Source organism: Procambarus clarkii, chromosome 50, assembly GCF_040958095.1.
Source record: "Procambarus clarkii isolate CNS0578487 chromosome 50, FALCON_Pclarkii_2.0, whole genome shotgun sequence".
In the NCBI taxonomy this organism is placed as follows: Eukaryota; Metazoa; Arthropoda; class Malacostraca; order Decapoda; family Cambaridae; genus Procambarus; species Procambarus clarkii.
Genome location: NC_091199.1, coordinates 34,025,849 through 34,052,858, shown reverse-complemented (window position 1 = coordinate 34,052,858; position 27,010 = coordinate 34,025,849). Strand labels below are relative to the sequence as shown.

Sequence of the window (27,010 nt, the reverse complement as noted above, 5' to 3'; positions counted from 1 at the left end):
GTTAGGTTAGGTTAGGTAGGTTAGGTTGCCGAAAAACAATTAATTCATGAAAACTTGGCTTATTAGGCAAATCAGGCCTTGCATAGTAGGCTGATAAGTGCGTTCTGGCTACTAGGTACGACATATATATATATATATATATATATATATATATATATATATATATATATATATATATATATATATATATATATATATATATAATATAATATTTTCCGTATTGTACATGCAGCCAATAGCTGTTTATATAGTTAAATATAAATAGCACTAATTATATTTCCTTATCTAATTCACACTAATACAAATATAGCTAATACTTACAAATATATCTTACAAGGGAGAGTACCCGGTTGTGCTCGGGACTTTCTCCTTTCTTCTCACTTCTCTCCTTCTTCCTTCTCACCCTTCTTCTCTCCTTGCCATCTCTCCTTCTCTATCTCCAACTCTCCAGCATCTCTCATCTTCGTCCTCCATCTTTGGTCGAGGACCGGGCCGCGGGGACACTAAAGCCCCGAAATCATATCAAGATATCAAGATAACCTCCATCCTCCTCCCATCACACTTCCTGCCCCCTCTCCATATTCTCTCCCCATCTCTTCCTCCCTCTCTCCTCTCCACGTGTCTAACCCCCTCTCTCCTTTCCTCTCGTCAGTCATTCTTCTTCTCCTACCCTCTCTTTAAAAATCTCCCCCTCTCCCTATTCATGCTTTTCTCCCTATGTCTGTCTGTCTGTCTTTGTCTGTTTCTGTGTGTTGTTATCTGTCTGACTCTATTTATCTTCCTGTCTGCCTGTCTATTTTCCTTTGCCCTGGTCGACCCGGTTCCTCAACTGTCCTGTCTTTGTACGTCTGTTTGTCTCTGTACGTCTCCTTCTCTTTATACGTCTCTGTACGTCTCTTGGTCTCTGTACGTTTCTCTATCTCTTTACGTCTTTCTTTCTCTGTACGTCTCTCTTTGTCTGTACGTCTCTCTGTCTCTGTACGTCTCTCTTTCTCTGTACGTCTCTCTTTGTCTGTACGTCTCTCTTTGTCTGTACGTCTCTCTGTTTCTGTATGTCTCTCTGTCTCTGTATGTCTCTCTGTCTCTGTACGTTCCTTTGTCACTGTACCACTCTCTGTCTATCAATTTCTCATTTTGCAATGTATCATTCGGTGAGTCTATCATGGTCTGGCTTTCATACAGACATTTATTCACAAATTTATACACGCATTGGTGCACACATTCATGCACACATTCACACACACACACACATTCATACACTCCTCACTCCCTCTTACTCCCTCAGAAGTAAGGCAAAAGAAAGAAGGTCAGATGTGAAGTAGCACAGATTACCTTGTGGACAGCTCACTGACATTCCTCTTGCACCTCTCGTGTTCCTCTTCCATCAAGCGACTCTTTTCTGTTATTATATTCTTTTCCTCTTGAATACTTCTCAGTTGCTGTGCCTGTCTGTTTTTATCACTCTGTAGAGCCGTGTTTCCTACCCGTAACTTTCTGGTCTCTTCTTCAATGACGGAGAGTTGCTCTTCAACAAGTCTTTTCTCTCCTCCTATGTTATTATTCATCTCTTGCAGCTGTTGTGTCTCTCGTTCTAGCTCAGCGATCCTCGTCAACGCTGTCCTGATCCTCTCCTGGGCTTGGGTCTCTGCAAGCTCCAGCTGCCGGTTCCTCGTCTTGACCAGCCTCGAGTCCTCCTCCACTTGTCGGATCTGAGACTTTAATTGAATATTTTCCAAGTGAGAAATGCGCAGTTCGTTCTTAGTCTTCATGATGTCCTCCTTGACCAGCCTCGAGTCCTCCTCCATTTGACGAATGTCAGCCATTACACGACGATTCGCCTCCTCTGATAAGCGAACATCGTTCTTAGTCTTCCTGTTTTCTTCTTCGACCAGCCTCGAGTCTTCCTCCGCTTGACGGATCTCCTCCTTGACCAGCCTCGAGTCCTCCTCCACCTGACGAATCTGGGACAGTAATTGAATATTTTCCTCCTGCGTAAAGCGCACTTCGTTCCTAATCTTCATGTTATCCTCCTTGACCAGTCTCGAGTCCTCCTCCATTTGACGGATCTCCTCCTTGACCAGCCTCGAGTCCTCCTCCACTTGAAGGATCTGGGACTTTAACAGGATAATCTCCTCCTGAGCAAGACGCACTTCGTTCCAAGCCTTCCTGTTGTCCTCCTTGACCAGCCTCGAGTCCTCCTCCACTTGACAGATCTCCTCCTTGACCAGCCTCGAGTCCTCCTCCACTTGACGGATCTGGGACTTTAATAAGACAATCTCCTCCTGAGCAAGCTGCCCTTCGTTCTTAGTCTTCCTGTTGTCCTCCTCGTGCAAATGAATCGCTGTATTTAGGCGAGTGTTTTCCTCCTCCAGCATGAGGTTGTCAGCTTGGTGAGCCTTGTTGACACACTCCAGCTGGTCCAGAGTGTCCAGGAGGCGGCGGGTGGCGTTCTCCCTCTCCTTCACACCTGCCAACACATCAAATATTAAGGTATATTTTATCTAAATATAAATTATAATTTGTGTATATATAAAATTTTAATTTTGAAGGAAATGGCATCATCCGTGAATTGCTTCTGGTCTTACCGCTGAATGTCTAGCCACTCCTTAAACACTTGTATGTAAATGGAAACATTTTATCATGTTACCCTCCTCTTCATGAAGCACACTCCTGGCCAAACTGTGCTCGCCAGGCCCTGAAGTATTGTAACAAACTAGGCTGTTGTAAGAATTATCCAGAGTGGTTTATCGACAAAAGAGGATGGGAAGCTGAGCCGCATGGTGACCTGAGGACCTGACCCCCAGGGGAATTCGCGGTGGAAATAACCGACGCTTTGTTCATAGCTGCGTATAATGAATCATCCTATAGTATTCAGTAATTTAGAGAAAATTAGCCTTTATTCATTTTGCAGTAAAATTGTATTGTATAATAGTACTGGATACAATATCAAGAGTATTCTAATTATTGAGTTTAAGTCACCATCAGTGACGTCACGAATCAGATCTAACTTTTAAGGCGGAGTGACCGGCGGTCATAGGTCAGCAGGGTTGACAGGTCTACTATTTCTCAAAGTTTTAATAACCATTTTTGTGATCGGGAACAGCTCTGCCGTTAGAGGCTTGTGTAATTTATTTCAGTAAAATAATTCAACCAGTCTGGATCAATTAAGTACAACAGAGTTTAATTGTTATAACTTAAACCTTGCTAGTAACTTGGAAACTTTGACTAGGCGGAAGGTTACAATGTTCTTGTCTGGGGTAGACCAGACGAGGAAAAGATCAGTGTGAATACGGGAGCAGCTGGGAGAGGTCAAACATCTTACCTCTCCCCAAGACCAGCCCAACATCTTAGCTGGAAAATATAGAGGTATAGTTGCTATGGTTATGTATAGAAATAGTCTCATTTGCCACTCAGGTCAAGTAGGGAGTGTTAAAGTGATAGGGAGTGAACACATTTAGATTTTGTTTTAGTTTTCTCTTAATAAATTAAATTTGTTAATATTTTTGCATTTAATTATTTCCATGTGTTTTTATGTGTATACTTGTCCTGGTCACGTGGTCCACACGAGGCAGAGTTGGATTGGGCGCCGATTCTAACATCGAATCATTCCCGTGTAATTAATTCCACACTCAAGTTTCCGAGGTTATAAACTACTAGTGGGGATCAAGCCCCAAGGTTGATTAATTAGCGTGATCGATCCAGACCTCGATCATTGCTCTGTAGAGCTGGTCTGGTGGTGGCAGCAGAGGCGACTCTAGGGTTTTGATCAGAGCTTAGGTCACGTCATACTGGGTGTAGAATCCTAAGTCGGTCAATCGTCTTAGGACCACGTGGCGTGGAGTTGGCTTTGGTAAAAGTTTTGGAGTCCCTTGGTAGAGAATAAAAAGTAAGAATACGGGTAGAGGGAGTAGAAGGAAGAGAAGTAAAGAGAGGGAAACCCCGAACCCGTGTTACAATGGTGCACAGCGGTGGTTTCAACAATTTTGTTTGAAATTGTTGAAAGGCTCACGCGTCTAGCCGTTCGAACACGTGCGCGGATGCTAAGGAGACAGCCGCGGGCCAGGATTAGCAGTGCGCCCCACAACAGTGCGGTTGAGTGGGGATTGGCGAATCTTGGGTCATGCGGGCTGATATGATTAAGGTTTAGTTAGTAAGATTAGGCTGTTAAACTAGATTTATTGAAAAGGAGACCGCTCCGAGTTGATTGGACTGGGTACCATACTCGACCCATTGCAATTAATTCAGAGGTGTTGGGAGCCACCATACTCTCAACAGCAGTTCCTTGAGGGCTGTCGGGGGCGGATATATCTGAGGGACGCCAATAGATAGTCCGAGGGCGTTATTAGACGACCCAAAACGCTAGGAAAAACGTAATCCGTGAAGGGCGTTGCGGCCTCCGAGGGACGGACTAGTAACCTACCTAGCAGCGATTCAACAACTAAGTGATCGCACACTTAGTGGAGGTTGAGTCGTCCCTAGTCATAATTGTTGCTGAAAGCTGCGTGTCGCTCTGTTGGAACCTAGATGGTGTGGCCTCTAGGCTAGGTGTGGTACGGCGAGCCGGTAAGGACAATTATAGGATTAAGTCGAGTGCATTTTTTTAATTAAGTATACTTCAATTTTATAAAGTAATTTCCGTTTATTTGCGTTGTTCTAGATTAATTTTTTCCCCTAAATTCAATCCCCGGTTAAAATTTTTCCAAGTGTTTAGCATTTTCTTGCATATTAGGCTAAGTGCGTACGTTAAGTTTTGCTATTCCCTGTTGTATTAGTCTAAGTCAGAGGCGTTGTTAATCCTCTGGACTTAGGGCTATATGTCGGTCACTATAGTAAGTGAAGGGTTTAAGGGATAGTAAGTTGCTTGTAAATGCTTAATAGAATCCGTGGAATATTTCTAAGTATTTTGGGATAAGTTTTCGGCTAAGTCAATGTCGGAAAGTCGTTAACTGTAATTAATTTGTATTCGTGGGTCACGTGTATGTTCTGGGTGTCATTAGGATTCTCCAGTCGATGCGGATGATATTTTCTAGTTTTTACCAGTAAGACGGTAAAATTGTGTTTGTAGACTTAGAATTCTGTTTTCAGTAGAAACGTAGGTGGAAATTTTTCTAAGTCCAGCTTGGGCTAGAATCTGACTTTTTGGCGAAAATTCGAATTTTCATGTTTTGTGTATATTCTGGGGCCAGTATTACTCTCTAGTGCGCGCAAGGGACGTAATTCTGTTCGTAAAGCATTAAACAGTGATAATTACATTTTTGCCGGATTTAGTATTTTTTCGAGAAAATCGTGTTGTAATTTTGTCAGAGTCCATTTGAGGTGAAAATCTCTGATTTTGACGAAAATTCGAATTAGTGAGTGTTGAAACCGCCCGAAGTGTCAGTATTGTTCTGTATACAACGTCAGTAGTAAATAATAACGTATTTATATCTGGGAACGAGAAACCCAAATTTTTTTGAATTAAAGGAGTTTTGTGATATTTGGGGTGATAGAAATTTTTTTCCCTCGGAGTCAGAAAAATTGGCAGAGTCCAGCAATTGAGTAAAAACGCAGTTTTTGATAAAAATTCAATTTTTAATAAGCATTTATAGGTCCTGGGCGTCTATATTAATCGCTAGAGCGGTTTATTAACGTAAAACTAGTTATTTTCCTTCAGAACAAAAATTTTGATTTTTCAGCGGTTAAGCGAAAAAGCGCGGGACTTAGTTTTTTTTCAGCGCAGCTGGTCCCGCTCCATCAGTCATCAGTGGCCACGCTGCTCACTTCAAGCGCGTTTAGTATTCGAGTACAGTAAATATTCTTTATTAATCCATCACGAGTGCTGCGCGTTAGTGGCGTTATCATTTAAATTGTTTTATATAAATTAGATTCTTTAATTTTTTTAACGTAAAGGACTTAGGTTTCAGCAATAGAACTGCGGGATATTTCACGGTCAGACACGAGTGCGGGGCAGACACTCATTCATTGGATTCACTTCAGCGATTCTCTCGATAAATCGGTGTATTTCCTATTTTGGGAATTTAGTAGTTTTCTCTTAGAAGAGAGTTGTGATTTTTTTTTTTTTATTTTGTGTAAGATCACGGTTGTAGTGAGTCCGGGTCGAGGGTGTACTATAGGGTAGTTTAGAAGAGACGTGGCACACCAGGAATCACAGAAAATGTTTAACCCAGATAATGACCAGTCAGTGGGGACCAGTGGGAGTGGAAGTGGAAGTGTAGAGGACAGCACCTCTTCCGACACCACTGGGGACCACCTAGGTACACCTCATCCGTCACTACAACAACCCCAACCCCATCCTCAATTCCCATACCAACCCCATCCTCAATTCCCATACCAACCCCATCCTCAGTTCCCATACCAACCCTTCCCCCAACCCCAGGCCACTCCATACCCATTCCAACCCCAGGCCACCCCATACCCATACCAACCCCAGGCCACCCCATACCCATACCAACCCCAGGCCACCCCATACCCATACCCATTCCAACCCCAGGCCACCCCATACCCATACCCATACCCATTCCAGCCCCAGGCCACCCCATACCCACCCCAACCTCAATCCACACCCCAGCCTGAGGTCACCCACACCATACCTCAACCTCAATCCACACCCCAACCCCAGGCCACCCACACCATACCTCAACCCCAACCCCAGGCCGCCACAGCCTTAGACAGGCAGATGCGCACGGAGACGCCGGGCACTCAGTTGTCGCCATACGTAGAGGCGTTAAGTAAAGGCGAGGGAGCCAAGCCGAGGAACTGTGGCGCGGGTTCATCAGGCGGGAAGCAGCCCTCAGCTGCAAGTTCGAGCCACCCTGCGCGGGGTACCAACAGAGATCCGCGGAGGTGTTACTCCTGCTGGAAGCGCGGGCATATACAGAGGGACTGCGAAGTCACTCCTACGAAAGCATGAAAGCAGGCTCCTAGTGATGGTAGGCCTACTTTTGAGGTGAAAGTGGAAGGTGTGAGATTGACAGCTTTTGTTGATACAGGAAGCCAGGCAACGGTAATTAAAAAGTCAGCCTTCAGCAATTTTAAGTATGCCCGTCTTCAACGTTGCGCAAAGACATTAACAGCAGTCAATGGGAAAAAAATTGAGATCGTAGGTCAAGGTACAGTTAATTTTGAGATTGATGGGGAATTGCAGCCTCACACATGTACGATCGTAGAGAACCTTGATTTTCCTGGTCACATCTTAATGGGAACTGATTTTCTGTCGCGATTTAATTATTCCTTGTCTGCTCAAAAAGGGGCTAGGAACTGCAGGTTGCAGTTGGGACAGACTTCCTACCCAGTGGAGATGATCGACCATCCCCCAGTTGTAGCTTCAATTAAGAGGAAGCTGAAATATAATGCGCACTATCCAAAATTGATTTTTAAGTCTCTTCCAGACACAGTTAAGAGGTCATGCGCATTGCATGCATTGACCAAACAGAGTTGCCCACCACATTCTGTTAAATTTATTAAAGTAGCCGTGGGACGTCACATACAACCAGGTACCACCCTTCAGGTGGCTGGGAGATGTGATAGTTTATTAATTCCTCATCACTTAGTTGTAGTGCTCGATAAAGGTGCACTCATTCCAGTTGTCAATCTTTCACATAAGACTTTTCGCTTCAGGGCAGGTGATAGGGTATCTCAGGGAACCATGGTGGAGGACACAGAAATCTTTCACCATGAGTCAGCTGAGACGCCAGCCGTCACTGCACAATGTAGTGCACTAAATATGTTGAACACTAAAACACCATCCAAAGTACAATACCAGACGAGAAATGTTGCACAGAATGTAGAGGAAGTGGAAAAATTAATTTCAGCACTTGATTTGCAACATGTTGCACAGGCGGATAGGAAGGCACTGAGAGGAGTTTTACGAAAATTCCCGAAATTGTTTGCGACAGAGGATGACCAGATTGGTCTCCTTGATAAGATCGAGCACACCATTCCAACTGGTGACCATGTGCCTGTGTACACAAGACAGTGGAGGTTGCCGGAACAGGCAAAGAACATTATCAGGGAGGAGTGCCAGAAAATGTTGAGACAGGGCGTGATAGAGCCTAGTACGTCACCGTGGCTCTCTCCTGTTGTGCTAGTTCGGAAACCGGACGGTAGTTATCGTTTCTGTGTTGACTACCGGAAGGTGAACGAATTAACTAAGGGTGATGTGTATCCGTTGCCCCGAATACAGGAGATAATAGATCAATTTGGTGCTGCTAAGTATTTCTCAACTCTTGACGCAAAATCGGCGTATTGGGCGATTCCGGTGGCAGAACAGGATAGGGAAAAAACAGCATTCTCGGATGGTAGGCACACTTATCAATTCCGTAGGATGCCGTTTGGTTTGAAGACAGCGCCTTCGTCGTTTCAGAGGGCCATCAACTTTATCCTTAGTCCGGTACTGGGTAGGCATTCTTTAGCGTACCTGGATGATGTTGTGATATATTCCAGGACGTTTGAGGAACACCTACAGGACTTGACTGAGACTTTGAAGTTGTTAGATCAGGCAGGTTTCAGGCTGAATGTTCAGAAGTGCACCCTGGCGGCTCAGAAATTCAAATTTCTGGGGTTCCAGGTGTGCCCGGACGGTATCCGACCTGACCCAGATTCTTGCCGCGCCATTGCTGACATGCCTACTCCAAGGACAGCAAAGGACGTGCGTAGGTTTTTGGGGGCGGCCGGATATTTTCGTCGTCATATTGAAGGTTTCGCTGGCATTTCAGCACCCCTGACTGATCTGACAAAGAAAAATGCGAAGTTTGTGTGGAAATCAGAACATGACGAGGCCTATCGCAAACTGAAAGACCAACTAATCACGACACCGGTATTGGCTATTCCTGATTTTGAGAAAGAGTGGGAAGTGCACACTGACGCCAGCGGTATTGCTATTGGCGGGTGCTTAATTCAGCGAGACGCAGATAATTTACCCCATCCAGTAGCCTATTTCAGTAGGAAGGTCAAAGGACCTGAAGTTCGTTATTCAGCTACGGATCGGGAGGCACTGGCAGTAGTAGAATCAGTTAGGTATTTCGAGCCTTACCTATTTCAGCGGCATTTTGTAATCTACACAGACCATCGAGCGTTAACACACATATTTAAAAAGCGAACGAAATGCCCACGAATGTCACGCTGGTCTCACGAACTTTCGGCCCACTCATTCCAGATCTTGTACAAGCCTGGTCCAGCACATGTTGTGCCAGATACGCTAAGTAGAAATATAGCGGCAATGCAGATTAATGAAAATATTGAAACCATTCCATCGGATAAAATGAGAGAATACCAGATGAACGAGCCTAGATGGAAAGAGATTATTGAGTATTTAGAGGGAGGAAAATACCCCAAAAAGAAAAAGAATTTACCTATTCATGATTTTGAAATGAAACAGGGCGTCCTGTATTATGTTAATAGCCAGAATGATAGGGCAGTATTTCAGCTAGTTATTCCGGACACGTTGCGGTCATCAGCGTTAAAGCTTGCGCATGCTTCAAAAATTGCAGGGCATCCGGGGATCTTTAAAACCCACTTAAAAGCAAAGTCTCTATTTTATTTTCCAGGATTACTTTCTGAGGTAATCAATTTCGTGAAGTCGTGCCCTCGTTGCCAGAGGAGGAAAGGTACCCTTAAGGTACAAGCCCCACTTCAGGAATTCCTTGAAATTCGTGAACCGTTAGATCGTGTGGGGGCCGATCTGATTGATTTACACCACAGTCATTCAGGTAACAGATATGTGTTGGTGCTAGTTGACCATCTGTCTAGATACACTACACTAGTTGCATTACCTCAGAAGGATTCTCGTACGGTTGCAGATGCGTTCTTGCGTAGGTTCGTTACTGTATTCGGACCTCCTAAAGTCTTAGTCTCTGACCGGGGTCAAGAATTCAATGGGAATATATTTAGAGAAGTTTGTAAGATTTTAGAGACAACTTCGGCTTTTACAACAGCCTACCACCCACAAGCAAACGGAATGACGGAACGGACTAATCGTTCAGTCAAGGATATGCTTGCAATCCTTGCTGAACATGATGCAAACACCTGGGATGAACACCTACCCTATGTTCAGTTCGCCTTGAATACTGCCATCCACCAATCAATTAACACCCAACCACTTCATTTGTTTACTGGTAATTCATGCAATTTCCCGTCAGGTCTGCTTAACAGACATAATGTTGCATACGGGGAGGACTATCCTTCAGAGGTCCTTGGAAAAATGAGAAATGCATGGAATATTGCAGCTGAAGCGTCCAAGAAGGCACGGACTCGGTATGCTCATTTTTATGACAAGAAAGTGCGCCCTCTTGAGTTGAAGGAAGGAAGCCTCGTATTGAGAGTGAATGAGGCTGCGCCCGCCAATCAGAGCAGGAAACTAGCTCCGAGGTGGCGAGGACCATATAGAGTAATTAAAAGGGCGGGGCCGGTTAATCTTGTTATAAAAGGAGTGTTCGAGGACCAGGTGGAAAGGACAATTCACGTGAATAAATTGAAACATTATCATGCTAGAGAGGAATTAGAACTGCCTTCAGCGGGTCTAGTTCCTGACTCAGCAGTGCTGACTCATGGCTTCACCGACGAGTCAGAAGATGAGGATGACCCTCTGTCATCGCTCATCAGTAGTCAGGTGCAGTCTCGCCACCCTATGGTGACGAGATCTCGCGCTGTACAGTAAAGTAACTTCCTTAGTTAGTATAATTTAGTATTGATTAGATTTTCCTGTAAAGGCAATGAGATGTACTATGTCTATACTTAACTCAGGTAGCAACTTTTACCGTGCTCTGGGGTTCCACCTCCACCAAACCCAGAGTATATCTATGCTTCCGCTGTGTTGTGTCTGTCTGTTCCCAGGTCTGATTGGTACACCGACCCAGTTGTTCCAGCCACACGTGAACCCTTGTCTATAAAGACCGAGGGGGGAGGCACGTTACACAAGCCCTCCCCCCACCAGACCCAGTAACCCATACATCAGTTACTGTGGGGAGGAGTGACTGTCCAAGAGTCACCCGGCCGACGCCTCACGTCACTAACGAGGTTGTCAGGGCCAGCGAGCTGTCCACATTATAGCAGTCACCGGAGGTGCCATACAACGCCGGGGTAGCTGTCTCGAGATCACCAATACCCACCTGCTGCGTCATCAAGACTGCAGTCATTCCAGCAGTGTTGGAGGAGAGGTCAAGAAATGGAAAGCACGTAGCAGTACTCAAGAATTTCGCCGGAAGATTAATGATTACGTCATCTGAAGTAACAAGAAAGCAGAAGTAAGGCGGTCACAGGTGGAAGGCACGGTTTCCCTACAGAGTACCGGGACTCGCCAATAGAAGGTCGCAAAATTGTCTCCTTTGGCCTAAAGTCGGCGGTACGAGGGTATACACAGTTGGTGTTTACGGCCTAGTAACCTGGTGACATCAAGAAACGCCTGAGATGACGTGAGCAATGATGGAAGACGAGATTCACCTGTTCTGCAAACAAGCAACCCGCCTCTACGACCTTCTAACATCACTCCTGCTAAGAGACACCGTTGGTACATCCAGTCCTGCTCTGCTGTGGTCATCTGCGCCGTCAAGTTTAACATCAAGCCTACCGTGTGAACTGTGATTGATATGAAGGCGTGTGGACTGTCGAGAGCAAGATTAATGGCCGAAGTAACAGTATTCTACAGCTGTCACTTGGCACTCAGCTCTACTACACTCTGTCGTCATTCAGGAGTACCGGATGGGAGTACAAGAGGACCAGGTATTGATGTCTACACATGGGGAGAAGCAAGATCGACACCGTCATCGTCAGCGACTACATTCAGCATCCAGCAGCATCGATTTTTTTTTTCTCGTTTACTCAATATGAACAATTGATACAAAACAACAAAGTTGGCTCTGAACATCTGTGTAAAGAACATCTGGACACTTTTGTTTAAATGTTGAAAAACAGAGTTAGAATCACAATATTTTTTAAATGTTGAAAAACAGATTTAAAATAATTCTGGTATAATATATGAATTTTGCTCTATAAATTGGTCAGTAATCAAAATCGAAGCCCCTGTGTAATTGTCTCAGCCCAGAACAAACGGTTATGGAAAATTATGTTGTGCTATTTTTTTTCAGAATGTTTGAACACAGGAGAGGCGGACCAATATAAACATTGACACTTCTAGTGAGTGAGAACACTTGGCTGTACAGTCAGCTGAAACCTGTGATATAGTATAGGAATTTTTTTTTTTATATTTTTAGATACATGAAATAAACGTTAGGTGTGTTCCTTAACATGTCAAGGTTGACATTGATGGGGAGTGGGTAGTACACGGATGTGAACCTGATAGTTCCGTAGTACGCTCCCGGATGACTGAAAGTTCAGTCTGATGATATAACTTTAATGTTTGTTTGAGCACGGTGTGGCCGGCTCTAGAGGACACATGGACTTGGCTAGTGAAGAGCCAAGAGAGTTTAATAGCTAGTTTTTGATGGTAGAGTAGGGACATGTTATTTAGCTATGTCAGTAAGGATAGGATGTATGTTTCCTGATGTTAGAGGATTGCTGTCAGTTGACAGCTGAGAAATTTATGAAATATGAACATGTTTATTATGATGTTGGACTATTATTTGTCGAATTTTATTAGTTAGGTTAGCTTTTGTTTGTGGCATGAGTTGAATTGTGGGTTTGGATACTAAAGCTCGTGAATTTTAACAAATTAACAAGGTTTACTAAGTGCTTGTGCGGGGGGGTTGTAACAAACTAGGCTGTTGTAAGAATTATCCAGAGTGGTTTATCGACAAAAGAGGATGGGAAGCTGAGCCGCATGGTGACCTGAGGACCTGACCCCCAGGGGAATTCGCGGTGGAAATAACCGACGCTTTGTTCATAGCTGCGTATAAAGAATCATCCTATAGTATTCAGTAATTTAGAGAAAATTAGCCTTTATTCATTTTGCAGTAAAATTGTATTGTATAATAGTACTGGATACAATATCAAGAGTATTCTAATTATTGAGTTTAAGTCACCATCAGTGACGTCACGAATCAGATCTAACTTTTAAGGCGGAGTGACCGGCGGTCATAGGTCAGCAGGGTTGACAGGTCTACTATTTCTCAAAGTTTTAATAACCATTTTTGTGATCGGGAACAGCTCTGCCGTTAGAGGCTTGTGTAATTTATTTCAGTAAAATAATTCAACCAGTCTGGATCAATTAAGTACAACAGAGTTTAATTGTTATAACTTAAACCTTGCTAGTAACTTGGAAACTTTGACTAGGCGGAAGGTTACAATGTTCTTGTCTGGGGTAGACCAGACGAGGAAAAGATCAGTGTGAATACGGGAGCAGCTGGGAGAGGTCAAACATCTTACCTCTCCCCAAGACCAGCCCAACATCTTAGCTGGAAAATATAGAGGTATAGTTGCTATGGTTATGTATAGAAATAGTCTCATTTGCCACTCAGGTCAAGTAGGGAGTGTTAAAGTGATAGGGAGTGAACACATTTAGATTTTGTTTTAGTTTTCTCTTAATAAATTAAATTTGTTAATATTTTTGCATTTCATTATTTCCATGTGTTTTTATGTGTATACTTGTCCTGGTCACGTGGTCCACACGAGGCAGAGTTGGATTGGGCGCCGATTCTAACATCGAATCATTCCCGTGTAATTAATTCCACACTCAAGTTTCCGAGGTTATAAACTACTAGTGGGGATCAAGCCCCAAGGTTGATTAATTAGCGTGATCGATCCAGACCTCGATCATTGCTCTGTAGAGCTGGTCTGGTGGTGGCAGCAGAGGCGACTCTAGGGTTTTGATCAGAGCTTAGGTCACGTCATACTGGGTGTAGAATCCTAAGTCGGTCAATCGTCTTAGGACTACGTGGCGTGGAGTTGGCTTTGGTAAAAGTTTTGGAGTCCCTTGGTAGAGAATAAAAAGTAAGAATACGGGTAGAGGGAGTAGAAGGAAGAGAAGTAGAGAGAGAGGAAACCCCGAACCCGTGTTACAGTATGCTCCAGGACTTGAAGTACGCTCCAGGCCCTGAAGTATGCTCCAGGCCCTGAAGTATGCTCCAAGACCTGAAGTATGCTCCAGGACTTGAAGTACGCTCCAGGCCCTGAAGTATGCTCCAGGCCCTGAAGTATGCTCCAGGCCCTGAAGTATGCTCCAAGACCTGAAGTATGCTCCAGGACTTGAAGTACGCTCCAGGCCCTGAAGTATGCTCCAAGACCTGAAGTATGCTCCAGGACTTGAAGTACGCTCCAGGCCCTGAAGTATGCTCCAGGACTTGAAGTACACTCCAGGCCTTAAAGTACACTAAACACCCTGGCGTACACTCCAGGCACAGAAGTATACTCTAGATCCTGGAATACGCTCTAGGATCTGAATTATACTTCAGACCCTGAAGTACACTCCAGACCTTAAAGTACACTGCAAACCCTGATGTACACTACAGGCCTTAAAGTACACTCCACACTCTGAAGTACACTCCAGACCCATTAGTGAATTTCAAACCCTGAAGCACATTCTAGGCCCCGAGGGACATTTCACACCCTGAAGTTAAGTCCACACTCCTCTAAAGTACACTCCAGACCATGAAGTAGACTTCGCGCTCTGAAATACACTACAGGACCTAAAGTATTCTACTGTCTTTAAACTACTCTCAAGACCCCTGAAATACATTAGAGTATCTGAATTGTACTCCAGACCTTAAACTACATTTTAGACCCTGAAGTACACTGTAGAACCTGAAGCACATTTCAAACCATAAAATACAACTTAGGATTTAGTGTGTACCTCCAGGACCTGAGGTCCACTCTAGGGATTGATGTACACTCTAAAACATGAATTGCACTCAAGACCTCGAAGAACACTCCAGACCCGGAAAAACACTCAAGACCCTGAAGTACACTCAAAGACCTGAAGTACACTCAAAGACCTGAAGTACACTCCAGATCCTGTAGTACTCTCCAGAACAAGATGTACACTCCAGGCCTTGCAATACACTCCAGACCCTGAAATACACTACCCAAGAAATAATTTTATGTTGCCAGAATGTACCTGGAAAGTTTTTGAGAGCTGTGGCAACATCCGTTTTTAGGTAATCGAAACATTTTTGTGTGGAGTTGTAAATTGGTTGCCACAACTTACTACACAACTTTGGGTAAACAAAAATTGAGACCTTGTGGCAATCTTAAATGTTCCATAAAAGTCGTTTATATTATTGATGAGATATATAGAAACTAAATATATACAAGTAAGTTCAGTTGCATATACTCTTGGGGACCATTCAAGCTTGTTCACATAAAGAAGTAAGTAATTATCAAAAGACGGCGCCAAGCCGGGGAGGCTATGTAACACTATGTCAGTAATGTGGGATATTTTAAAGGCGGTAAATATCCCTAAGGATGCCAATACGAAAGCAAAAGCGCATAAGGCGAACAACATCAAAGGCATCCGATTCAGCAAGGATACTATCGAGGGACAGGTGTCCGTGAGGGACAGTTGGGAAGCAAGACGCATGCTCAACCTGGAAGTCAGGATAGTCAACAAAGATATGCACTAATGCAGGAGGGACAATGCAATTTGAACAATAAGGAGTGGGGAGGCGCTCCATTAAATGCCCATGAGTTAAACGGGTATGGCCAATATGTAACCTTGCCAGAGCCAATTCCCACCGCTGGTTTCATTGGAAGGAGGAAGGATGTGGAGACACACTACCTTTAAGAGCATGCAACTTATTACCCGTAACAGAAGACCAGCGATCCTGCAAACGGGCATGGATCGAGGAATGAATAACAGGTTTAGAAGTCGAAATAAGGAACACCTTTGAGGGAAATGGGACAAGTGTGCATAGCCTCCTCCACGGCAGCATCCACACGCTCATTTAAGGAAACACCAATATGGTTGGGAACCCAGCAAAACTCGACTGTTTTATATCTGCTGGAGATAAGAAACAACCAATATTGAATTTCGACGACCACTGGATAGACAGAATTAAAGGAATCCAGAGCCATGAGGGCACTGCGAGAGTCAACTACAGCAACAAGGAAAAATTACGACGATAAAGAAGTTGACGAAGAACAAACAAAATTGCACAAAGTTCAGCCGTGACAATGCTAGTCTCCGGAGTCAGGCGTCATATATAGGTGCAGCCAGGAAACTCAAAAGAGTGGCCTACACCGTCAGCAGACTTAGACACATCTGTGAAGACGGAGATGGAGGGGAGTGCGAAGAAAAGTGAGCAAGGAAAAGGCGTTTCAGAACTATAGAATGAGTAAAAGCCTTAGTCATGCAGGTCAAGATTCTACAAAACTTAGGAAGAGGGAACCCTTCAAGGGGGCAAGGACGGATTGACACGAGGAGAAACACTGGCAACACGAGCCGAGAGAAAACTTTGCAAGCGAGACAATCATACAGAAAGTGAAAGGGGGTGAAAGGGAACAGGGCCCCCAGAAAGAGCAAAGGTCAAAGTACGACATAAGCGAGACTGAGGGTGTTGTAGGGAACACGCAAAGTCGCGAAGACAGTAGCGATCACGGCGATCCTGAATAAACAGTATGGTGGTCTCAACATGCAGATTCTGGGTAGGGGTCGAACGAAAGGCACCAGAGTTAAGACAGAGCCCAGTATGGTGAAGAGCATCAAGACGACGAAAGGTGGAGGGAAAGGCAGACGAATAAGCAAGACAGCCATAATCGAGTTTAGACAGCATGAGAGTGGAATGTAAAAAAGGAGTGTGCACCTATCAGTTCCCCAGGAAGTATAGGACAAGACTTTAAGTAAGTTCAGGGCCTTAGAGCATTCAACTCGGATACAGGAGATATAAGGTGACCAGGAGAAGCGCGTGTCAAAGATAAACCCAAGAAGCTTAGCAGAATCCTTATACAAAAGATGAATACTACAAAACGACAGAGAAGGTCGAAGGACAACCTACTTCCGAGTAAAGGTCATAACACAAGTCTTAGCCGGAGTGAACTTGAAGCCGTCATTGGTGGCCCAGGACAACACGACATCAGTAGTAATTTGAAGCCACCATTGGAGGAAAGGGGAGTCATCACCTTGACAGCAGAGGGTAAAATCTTCAACATAAAGAGCAGATAAAATGTCAGAGCGAAGGGAGGAAAGAAGACCATTGAGGGCAACTAGGAAAAGAGTAGTGCTGAAAACATTACCTTGGAGCACACTTTCATATAGCCGAAAAGAAGCAGAGAGAGCGGTACCAAGCCGCACTCGAAATGAACGACGAGAGAGGAAGCCCTGGAGGAAGAAAAAGAGATTACCACGAAAGCCAAAAGAACGGAGTTGGGACAGAATATGGTATCGCCAGGTGTTATCATACGCCTTTTCCAGGTAAAGAAGGACTGCAACGACGGAGCTCTTCACAGCAACGGCAGTACGAGTGTAAACCTCGAAGTTCACGAGGACATCAGTCTTGCTGCGATACTTGTGAATGCCAAATTGAGAAGGGAACAGGTGATACCGTTCCAAGAACCACATCAGACGGACATTGACCATACGCTCAAAGAGTTTGCAGACGCAACTCGTGAGAGCAATGGAGCGGAAGTAAGTAATTATCAAAGAAGGCACCAAGCCAGGAAGGCTATGTAGCATCATAATGGGGCGGAATACTTTAGGAAATGACCCTAGAGAACTAGGTTTCCGAATAGGAAGAACAATCGCCTCAAGCCAGTCCTCAGGTACTGACGACGACTCCCAGACACGGTTATAAACACTCAACAAATACTGAAACGTGCATGGAGGGAGAAAGCGAAGCATCTCAATATCATTCAAGCCCTCTGTCATAGAACTGCAGAGGGCCAGGGCAGACTGGAGTTCTGAGAGAGAGAAAGGATTGTTAGAGGGAAGTCAAAGAGAAGTGCAAAAATCTAAGCGGAAAGATTCAAGAAGGGGTTTACGAGTAAGGAAAGAAGGAGGAAGATGAGAGCCGGAGCTAACAGTTGAAAAGTGAATACCCAGTTCGGTCGCAACCGACACCGGATCCACTACAATAAAACCATAGAGTTAGGTGATGGGCAGGCGAACAATCCGGAAAAAAACTTACCTTTTATTTCGTAGATTTTCTTCTAGATCAGGGGGCAGAGGAGTGTTAGACGTAATGGTGCAAACGAAAGATCTCCAACCTTCACATTTAGCCCTACGGATGGCCCTACGGTCCACCGCACTTGCCCTCCGATACAAACGAAAGAAACTGGCATTACAAATCAATGGTGTTTCTTCCAGGCTGCACGCTTACAGCAGACAGCTCGAACAGAGTCTGCATTCCACCAGGGATCGCACTACCACGCGCCCCTGGAGGTAGAATGAGGAACAGTGAAGAGGGTAGCGTCAAAAACTGTGTCATGAGGAGGAGGACGCGGGAGTGAGGCAGATCAGAGAGGTCGGAAAGAGTATCATGCAAGGGGAAGAGGTTTCAGTCAGCCCTGGGAAACTGCCACATTGGGAAGGAGAGAGGAGGAGGGGGCGAAAAGAGGTGAAAAGATGTGGAAATGGTCACTGTTATGTAGGTCATCAAGAACCCGCCTGGTGAGGTACAAATAAAGAGAAGACGAACAGAGAGAAAGATCAAGACATGAAAGTGTACGAGTGCAGGACTAAACATGAGTGGGCTCACCAGAATTCAGGAGAGGCAGAGAAGAAGAGAGGACAAAAGGTTCAAGAAGGCGTCCGTGGGTGTTTGTCAGGACATTACCCCAGATGGTATGCCGACCGTAAATATCACCCAAAAGGAGAACAGGCTCTGGTAAGGAGTCCTACAGGTATTTAAGATCAGGAAGAGAAAGTAGGACATTCGGGGGGAGATAAACGGAACAGACTGTATACCATATACTCACGAAGACATGGGCAGCAGAACACTGAATGGGCTACTGAAAAAGTAGAGGGTCGAAGGGAATATCAAGACGGATCAAGAGAGCAGTAGAGGCATGGGCCCCAGCAAGAGCTGGAGGGGAAGAGAATAAGGAATAACCACGGAAGCGACCAAGACGAGTGCCAAGTATTGGCTCCTGGGGACAAACACTAAGCAGGGAAAACTGCACCATCAGAAGTTGGAGTTCATGAAAGTTGACATAAAAAAGACGAATATTCCATTGAATAACAGAGACAAAAAAGAAACAGAGATAACAAGGGAGAAGCAAAGGAAAAGTAAAACACAGTAGACTGAAGAAGAACGTGATCGATCAGGATCAGTGAAATTAGGGTGATGGTGCAGAGGTGAAGCTAGCAAAGATAATTGAGACAAGGGAGTGGGAGGACAGACTAGACTCTGACTCTCGGTCAGATTCTGGAGCGGGGCGGTCAAGGGAATCGAAGGCAGGAAGGACAGAAACAGGTGAGGGCACCATTTCAAGTGCAGCATCCAAGAGAGGAATCAAGGACTAAGCAAACCTCCATAGGAGGGACAGGAGACCCCGCTACTGAAATGGTAGTTGAAGCAGGGATAGTGTCGGAATCGGAAGGTGAAGAATTCAACGAAGTCTTCTGATCCGCCGGGGAGGAAGAAGGAGAGGAACCAGGCTTACGCTTTAGTCTTACATTACTGACTTACATAAGCCTGGAGACAGGCTTATGTAAGCCTGTTATCTAAGACAGAAGCGTAACGTCTCTATTTAAGCCTGTCTCCAAGCTTACGTAGAGAGACAGGAATACCATCAGCAATATACTGGGCGACTGTGCGACCGCCTCGACATTTCAACAGCAAAAGGAGAATGGGAACGGGAAACATGACGAACGCTGGGAGGAGGATGGACAGTGGCCTGAACAGACAGGCGGAGAGGAAGACCAAAAGACAGATGGGAGGGCTGAGAAGGAGTGGAACGAGAAGTGAAAGAGGGCACGGGAGACAAGGAATACCGGGAACGAAGGAAAGAAACACCATGCGGAGAACAAGGAGAAGGAGCCTGTGGTCCAGAACGTAAAGGAGCAGATGGAGCAAACGAGGTGGTGGTGAAGGTGTCTGGGACCAAGGCCTCGAAACAGTTGCGAAACTGAAAAAGAGGGAGAGGACGAGAAGAAGGGGAACACAACACATGAGCATAAGACATGCCAGAGAAAGAAGGAAGACGGCGAACCTGACGCCTAGCCTCAGGAAAAGACGAATGATCACGATGTTTCAAACTGAGGATGGCTTCCTCAAATTTGTAATGTACACATGCGCAGGAGAAGGCAGGGTGGGCATCACCGCAATTGATGCAGAGTTTGGGAAGAAGGGCACTCCTCAGAATGAGGTTCTTAAAATGACCCAAGGTTCCACACAAGGAGGTGAGAGAGACCTCACTTGTGCACATGAAGGGATCTTGTCCAAATCTCCAGCATCTGCTGCAGAGGAGATGAGAGGGAATGTACTCCTGAACGGAGCATCTGGTACCAGCAAGAATGACTGAAGAGAACGAAAACCTACTATCAATCGTGACCTTCACAATGTGAAGAGGCTGATGACGACGATCACGAGGGGGTCGAGTGAAGGTATCCACATGGAGGATAGAATGGCCTTGAACCTCAAGGATATACTTAATATCCTTGTGGCAGTCATTAAGTTCCCTGTCTCCAATCAGAACATTGTGCAGAAGAATTGTGCCAATGCTGGCATTCAACCAGGCTTTTTTTGGAAATACGAACAGGGGTCTCCCCAATGTAGTACAATGAAACTAAGCGGGCAGCGGCTTCCTGAGAAGGGGTAGCAACAACATTGGTACCTGTTGTTGTTGTTGTTGTTGTTAAAGATTCGCTACCTGAAACAAAAAGTTCCAAGTAGCATGGGCTATGGTGAGCATTGGTACCTGTACGGTGGGGCTCAAGGTGACCAAAATATCCTCTGAATCAACAAGGTGCCAATGGAGAAATAAATCATCGGGACGAGTAGGGTCAACATGACTAAGATCAAAATACTTAGTCCAAGTAGTAGAACCAAACAAAGCCTAGAAAAAAGTAGATTGGGAAGGAATCAAATGCGTGCGAGTGTGGAGGTGATGACGCCGATTATCCCCAGTAAGACAGGGAGTAAAAGGTATAGTTTTGACAACTAGAGACTGAGCCACGCCAAGTGATGAGGTCGACACCAATAGGGGCTTGGGGCTCAACCCGGCCACAGAGGTGGGAGTGGAACAGAGAGAGGCAGTCAGGAGAATCCGAGAAGGAACATAGTCGGGCCCAATGTAGCAGGGTCTAGAGCTCGGTCTTCCAACACTATCTAACTTGGACGCTTGGTCGCCCACCAGTCTGGGAAGTAAAAAGAGAGTCACTTATGAGCATAATAACGAACGGGTAACAATTTCATTCACGAATAAGCCTTTATACCCACCATGAAGCCACAATTTGAGGATAGCACACCCGGCAAGACGAGGAACCCCACAGGGGTGCATCATGAGTATACGTCCAGTAATCGCCACCTTAAGAACCGTCAGTCCGTCGAGATCGGGTTAAGCAACGAAGGCAAGAATTGACAATAAAAGCGTCCCCTTGCTGCAACTTCGGGTACCAAAGTTCTATGAGTGAGAGGTATGCCTTATCGGGAGGGGAATGAAGCTTGATTATTTGAATCAACCTGATACTAGAAGGAAGGTGAAACGCCATGCAACCTCTGAAGAGATAACTAACACAACACCTGTACCCCCCCTATTAGACTATTTTACAGGAACTTCTTTTCCGCAGCTCATAAAACGGAGGAAAGGGTCCTGAAAGATATTGTTAATAAAAACGTTATCCCGACAGACAAAAATCAGAAGATACAATTGACGATTTACTATAAAACCAAGAAAACTGCCAACCTACTCATGAGAAACTCTCCAGACACAAAGCAGAACGCTTTGAAAGAGACCAATGTCGTCTATGCCTTCAAATGCCAACTTGGGGACTGTAAGCCTCAAAGAACTCAGTATATAGGCAAGACAACGGCATCTCTTTCCAGGCGTTTAACGATGCATAAGCAACAGGGCTCCATTAAGGAACATATAATCTCTTCCCACAAACAAACCATCACCAGAGAAATCTTAGCAAACAACACAGAAATCATCGATAGATACAGCGATAGCAGGCGGCTTGACGTCTGCGAGGCACTACACATCAAGACGTCAACACCAGCAATCAACAGCCAATTAATGCACAACTATATTCTACCCACTTCAAGACTCCGCTCCAATATAGAAGCATCAAGAAATATGGACCAATAGGCTTTCTACAATTACTTCCATTCTATACCCATTGTTTCGTGTTCTGTCTTGTGTTTGAATTTAATACCCTTTCAATACCCATTGTTTCGTGTTCTGTCTTGTGTTGGAAGTTAATACCCATTGAATACCCATTGTTGAAAGTTCGTTTTTCACTTCATCCACCTCACCCAAATGTAGATATAAACCTCGAAGATGTGAAAGCTCTCTTCAGTTTCAGTTGTGTGTTTGTAAACTAAAGTCTTTGAAAATGTAATAAGTTTTACGAAACGCGCTCAAGTGTCGCGTCAGACTAGAAATAAAAATGAATTTTGGAGAATTGATTTTTGAATTACCACCAACAGTGAAAAGAAATGTACGAAAGATCGAGAAAATTCGTGTTAGAATTATTAATCTTACTTTTTCGGTCATATTTAATAATATATGTCTACAGGAAAGACTGCTACCAATATATATATATATATATATATATATATATATATATATATATATATATATATATATATATATAGTTATATATATATATATATATATATATATATATATATATATATATATATATATATATATATATATATATATGTCGTACCTAGTAGCCAGAACTCACTTCTATGCCTACTATGCAAGGCCCGATTTGCCTAAGAAGCCAAGTTTTCATGAATTAATTGTTTTTCGACTACCTAACCTAACCTAACGTTTTCGGCTACCTAACCTAACCTAACCTATAAAGATAGGTTAGGTTAGGTAGGGTTGGTTAGGTTCGGTCATATATCTACGTTAATTTTAACTCCAATAAAAAAAATTTACCTCATACATAATGAAATGGGTAGCTTTATCATTTCATAAGAAAAAAATTTGAGAAAATATATTAATTCAGGAAAATTTGGCTTATTAGGCAAATCGGGCCTTGCATAGTAGGCTGAGAAGTGCGTTCTGGCTACTAGGTACGACATTATATATATATATATATATATATATATATATATATATATATATATATATATATATATATATATATATATATATATATATATATATATATATATATATATATATATGTCGTACCTAGTAGCCAGAACTCACTTCTATGCCTACTATGCAAGGCCCGATTTGCCTAAGAAGCCAAGTTTTCATGAATTAATTGTTTTTCGACTACCTAACCTAACCTAACGTTTTCGGCTACCTAACCTAACCTAACCTATAAAGATAGGTTAGGTTAGGTAGGGTTGGTTAGGTTCGGTCATATATCTACGTTAATTTTAACTCCAATAAAAAAAATTTATATATATATATATATATATATATATATATATATATATATATATATATATATATATATATATATATATATATATATGTATGTATAAAAGTCAACAACTGCCTCGCCAGGTTAATCCCTAATGAAATCAAACCATTCTTCTTTGGTGCATCCCTATGTGCCCTGAAAAAGAAGGGGGGAGGGATCAGACCCATTGCCGTTGGTAATACCTTCGCCGCCTAGTTGCAAGGGCTGCTGTCAGAAGTATCCGCATGGAAGCAGCCACCATGCTGCAACCCAACCAGCTGGGGTTTGGAGTCCCCCAAGGCTGTGAAGCAGCGGCCCATGCTGCACGAGCCTACATTAGCTCTCTTACTGAAGACCAGGCAGTAGTAAAATTAGATTTTAAAAACCCTTTCAACTCGGTCAAAAGGGAAGCAGTCCTCACTGTAGTCACGGAACATTGCCCAAGCATTCTCCCGTTTGTGTCAGCAGGCTACAGCAAAGACTCAACCCTCCTGTTTGGCAAACATGAAGTCACCTCAGCAGAGGGAATTCAACAGGGAGACCCACTTGCACCCTTCCTCTTTTGCATAGCGGTTCGAGAAATTACAACCAGACTGTCCAGTGAGCTCAACATCTGGTTCCTGGATGATGGCACTCTGGCAGGCACACAAGACTCCCTGCTGGAAGACCTGCAGCTGGTGAAGACACGGGGGGGAGTCCATGGGTCTCGTTCTTAACCCCTCCAAGTGCGAAATTATTGCATCCAGTGGAGTAATTATTAGAGCAGTGAAATCATCTTTTTACCAGAAGCCTCAGTCGTTAAACCTACCGACAGCACACTACTTGGAGCACCTCCGGGCCACAATGCCATTGCTGTAGTCCTTGATGAAAAGTTTAGAGACCTAAAGAGGATGAAAGAGAGAATAGGGGACTTGGACTCCCACGATGCCCTCTACCTTATCACAAAGTGCCTTACCTTGCCCAGGCTAACATACTTCTTAAGGTGTGCCCCAACTTTTGGCAACCCACTTCTAAATCAATATGATGAGCTCCTCTGGTCATTACTCAGGAGGGCGCTCAACCTAGATTTTGATGACAGTCAGTGGGACCAAGCAACACTACCAGTGAGATTTGGGGGGAAAGGCATACGAAAGGCAACTGAGGTAGCACTTCCAGCATTCTTATCCTCATGCACAGCAGCCAACAAATTGGTAGGGCAGATCCTACCAGAGCGTATGAGAGAGACAGCGGGAACTCATGATCAAACGTTCATCGAAGCAGCCAGACAATGGGACACCATTGCACACCCTCAACCCCGACCACAAGTCCCAAAAGACCACAAGCAGGCCCACTGGGATAGCCCCATAATGGAAAAGACTGTCACATCAATGACTGACAACGCTGATGCTGAAAACAAAGCCCGCCTCCTATCGGTAACAGCACCCCACGCCGGGGATTTTTTATTTGCTGTGCCCAATGCAGCCCTGAGAACTCGCCTCAGTCATGACGCTCTCCACATTGGAGTTGCCCTTCGCCTTGCCGCCCCCATCCTCACCGAACATAGGTGCATCTGCGGAACTGCGATGGCAGACCAATATGGTCGTCATGGTCTGGTATGTCGTAAATCACAGGGTAAAATTGCAAGACATGAAGAAGTCAACGACATCATCAAGAGGAGCCTCGCCACAGCCCGCTGCCCGGCACAAAGAGAACCACACTTATCCAGACCTAACGACCCTCAGAAGCGCCCAGATAGGGTCACCTTGCTACCTTGGAAGGATGGTAAGCAAGTGGTATGGGACTACACGTGCGCTGCCACACTGGCCAGTACCTACCTCCACTACAGCACACGGGAAAGCGGTGGTTCTGCTTCTTTCAGGGAATCGCAGAAAATTATTAAATACAGAGGTTTGGCACACTGTTACAGCTTTGTTCCGATCGGCTCGGAAACCCTCGGTTCGTGGGGAAAATGTGCATTGAAGTTCCTGAAGGAATTGGGGGACAAATTGATCAGCGCTACATAAGACCAAAGAGCAAAAAGTCAATGTTTCCCATTGTCGTGTTTTTCAAGAGATTCATAACCTTTAAGCACCTTTTTGTATTATTATTTTTGTATCAAACCATGTATATCTTGTAACTTTCAAATACATAATAAAGCACAAAAAATAAAAAAGGAAGGGGGTGGTAGGAGAAAAACACACAGAAACTGTATTGGAGGGGATCTAAACATTCCCTCTAATGCGTTATGCATGGTTTCCTCCGAGGCTATGGGGCCTCGTAGCCTGGTGGATAGCGCGCAGGACTCGTAATTCTGTGGCGTGGGTTCCATTCCCGCACGAGGCAGAAACAAATGGGCAAAGTTTCTTTCACCCTGAATGCCCCTGTTACCTAGCAGTAAATAGGTACCTGGGAGTTAGTCAGCTGTCACGGGCTGCTTCCTGGGGGTGGAGGCCTGGTCGAGGACCGGGCCGCGGGGACATTAAAGCCCCGAAATCATCTCAAGATAACCCCCTTCTTCCAGCTAGAGGTATATATATATATATATACATATATATATGTCGTACCTAGTAGCCAGAACTCACTTTTTGGCCTACTATTCAAGGCCCGATTTGCCTAATAAGCCAAGTTTTCCTGAATTAATATATTTTTTCTAATTTTTTTCTTATGAAATGATAAAGCTACCCATTTCATTATGTATGAGGTCAATTTTTTTTTATTGTAGTTAAAATTAACGTAGATATATGACCGAACCTAACCAACCCTACCTAACCTAACCTAACCTATCTTCATAGGTTAGGTTGGGTTAGGTTGCCAAAAAAGGTAGGTTAGGTTAGGTTAGGTAGGTTAGGTAGTCTAAAAAACATTAATTCATGAAAACTTGGCTTATTAGGCAAATCGGGCCTTGCATAGTAGGCTGAGAAGTGCGTTCTGGCTATTAGGTACGACATATATATATATATATATATATATATATATATATATATATATATATATATATATATATATATATATATATATATATATATATATATATATGTATGTCGTACCTAGTTGCCAGAACGCACTTCTCAGCCTACTATGCAAGGCCCGATTTGCCTAATAAGCCAAGTTTTAATGAATTAATTGTTTTTCGACAACCTAACCTACCTAACCTAACCTAACTTTTTCGGCTACCTAACCCAACCTAACCACTAAAGATAGGTTAGGTTAGGTAGGGTTGGTTAGATTCGGTCCGATATCTACGTTAATTTTAACTCCAATAAAAAAAAATTGACCTCATACATAATGAAATGGGTAGCTTTATCATTTCATAAGAAAAAAAATAGAGAAAATATATTAATTCAGCAAAACTTGGCTTATTAGGCAAATCGGGCCTTGAATAGTAGGCCGAGAAGTGCGTTCTGGCTACTAGGTACGACATATATATATATATATATATATATATATATATATATATATATATATATATATATATATATATATATATATATATATATATATATATATATGTATATATATATATATATATTTATTTATTTATTTATTTTAGTATATTTTGGTAGCAGTCTTTCCTGTAGACATATATTATTAAATATGACTGAAAAAGTAAGATTAATA

The 27,010-nt window shown here is 43.8% G+C and overlaps 1 protein-coding gene across 1 annotated transcript in view; it reads right to left on the bottom strand.

Moving 5' to 3' along the window:
* Positions 1 to 1,283: 1,283 nt before the first annotated feature.
* LOC123750959 (putative golgin subfamily A member 6-like protein 19) overlaps positions 1,284 to 27,010 on the bottom strand; it is an 89,416-nt gene continuing 63,689 nt past the window's right edge. The window contains exon 2 of the mRNA XM_069303341.1: positions 1,284 to 2,467. Within this exon, the coding sequence (XP_069159442.1) occupies positions 1,329 to 2,375 (1,047 nt within the window). The 5' untranslated portion in view covers positions 2,376 to 2,467 and the 3' untranslated portion in view covers positions 1,284 to 1,328. The remainder of the gene's footprint in view (positions 2,468 to 27,010) is intronic.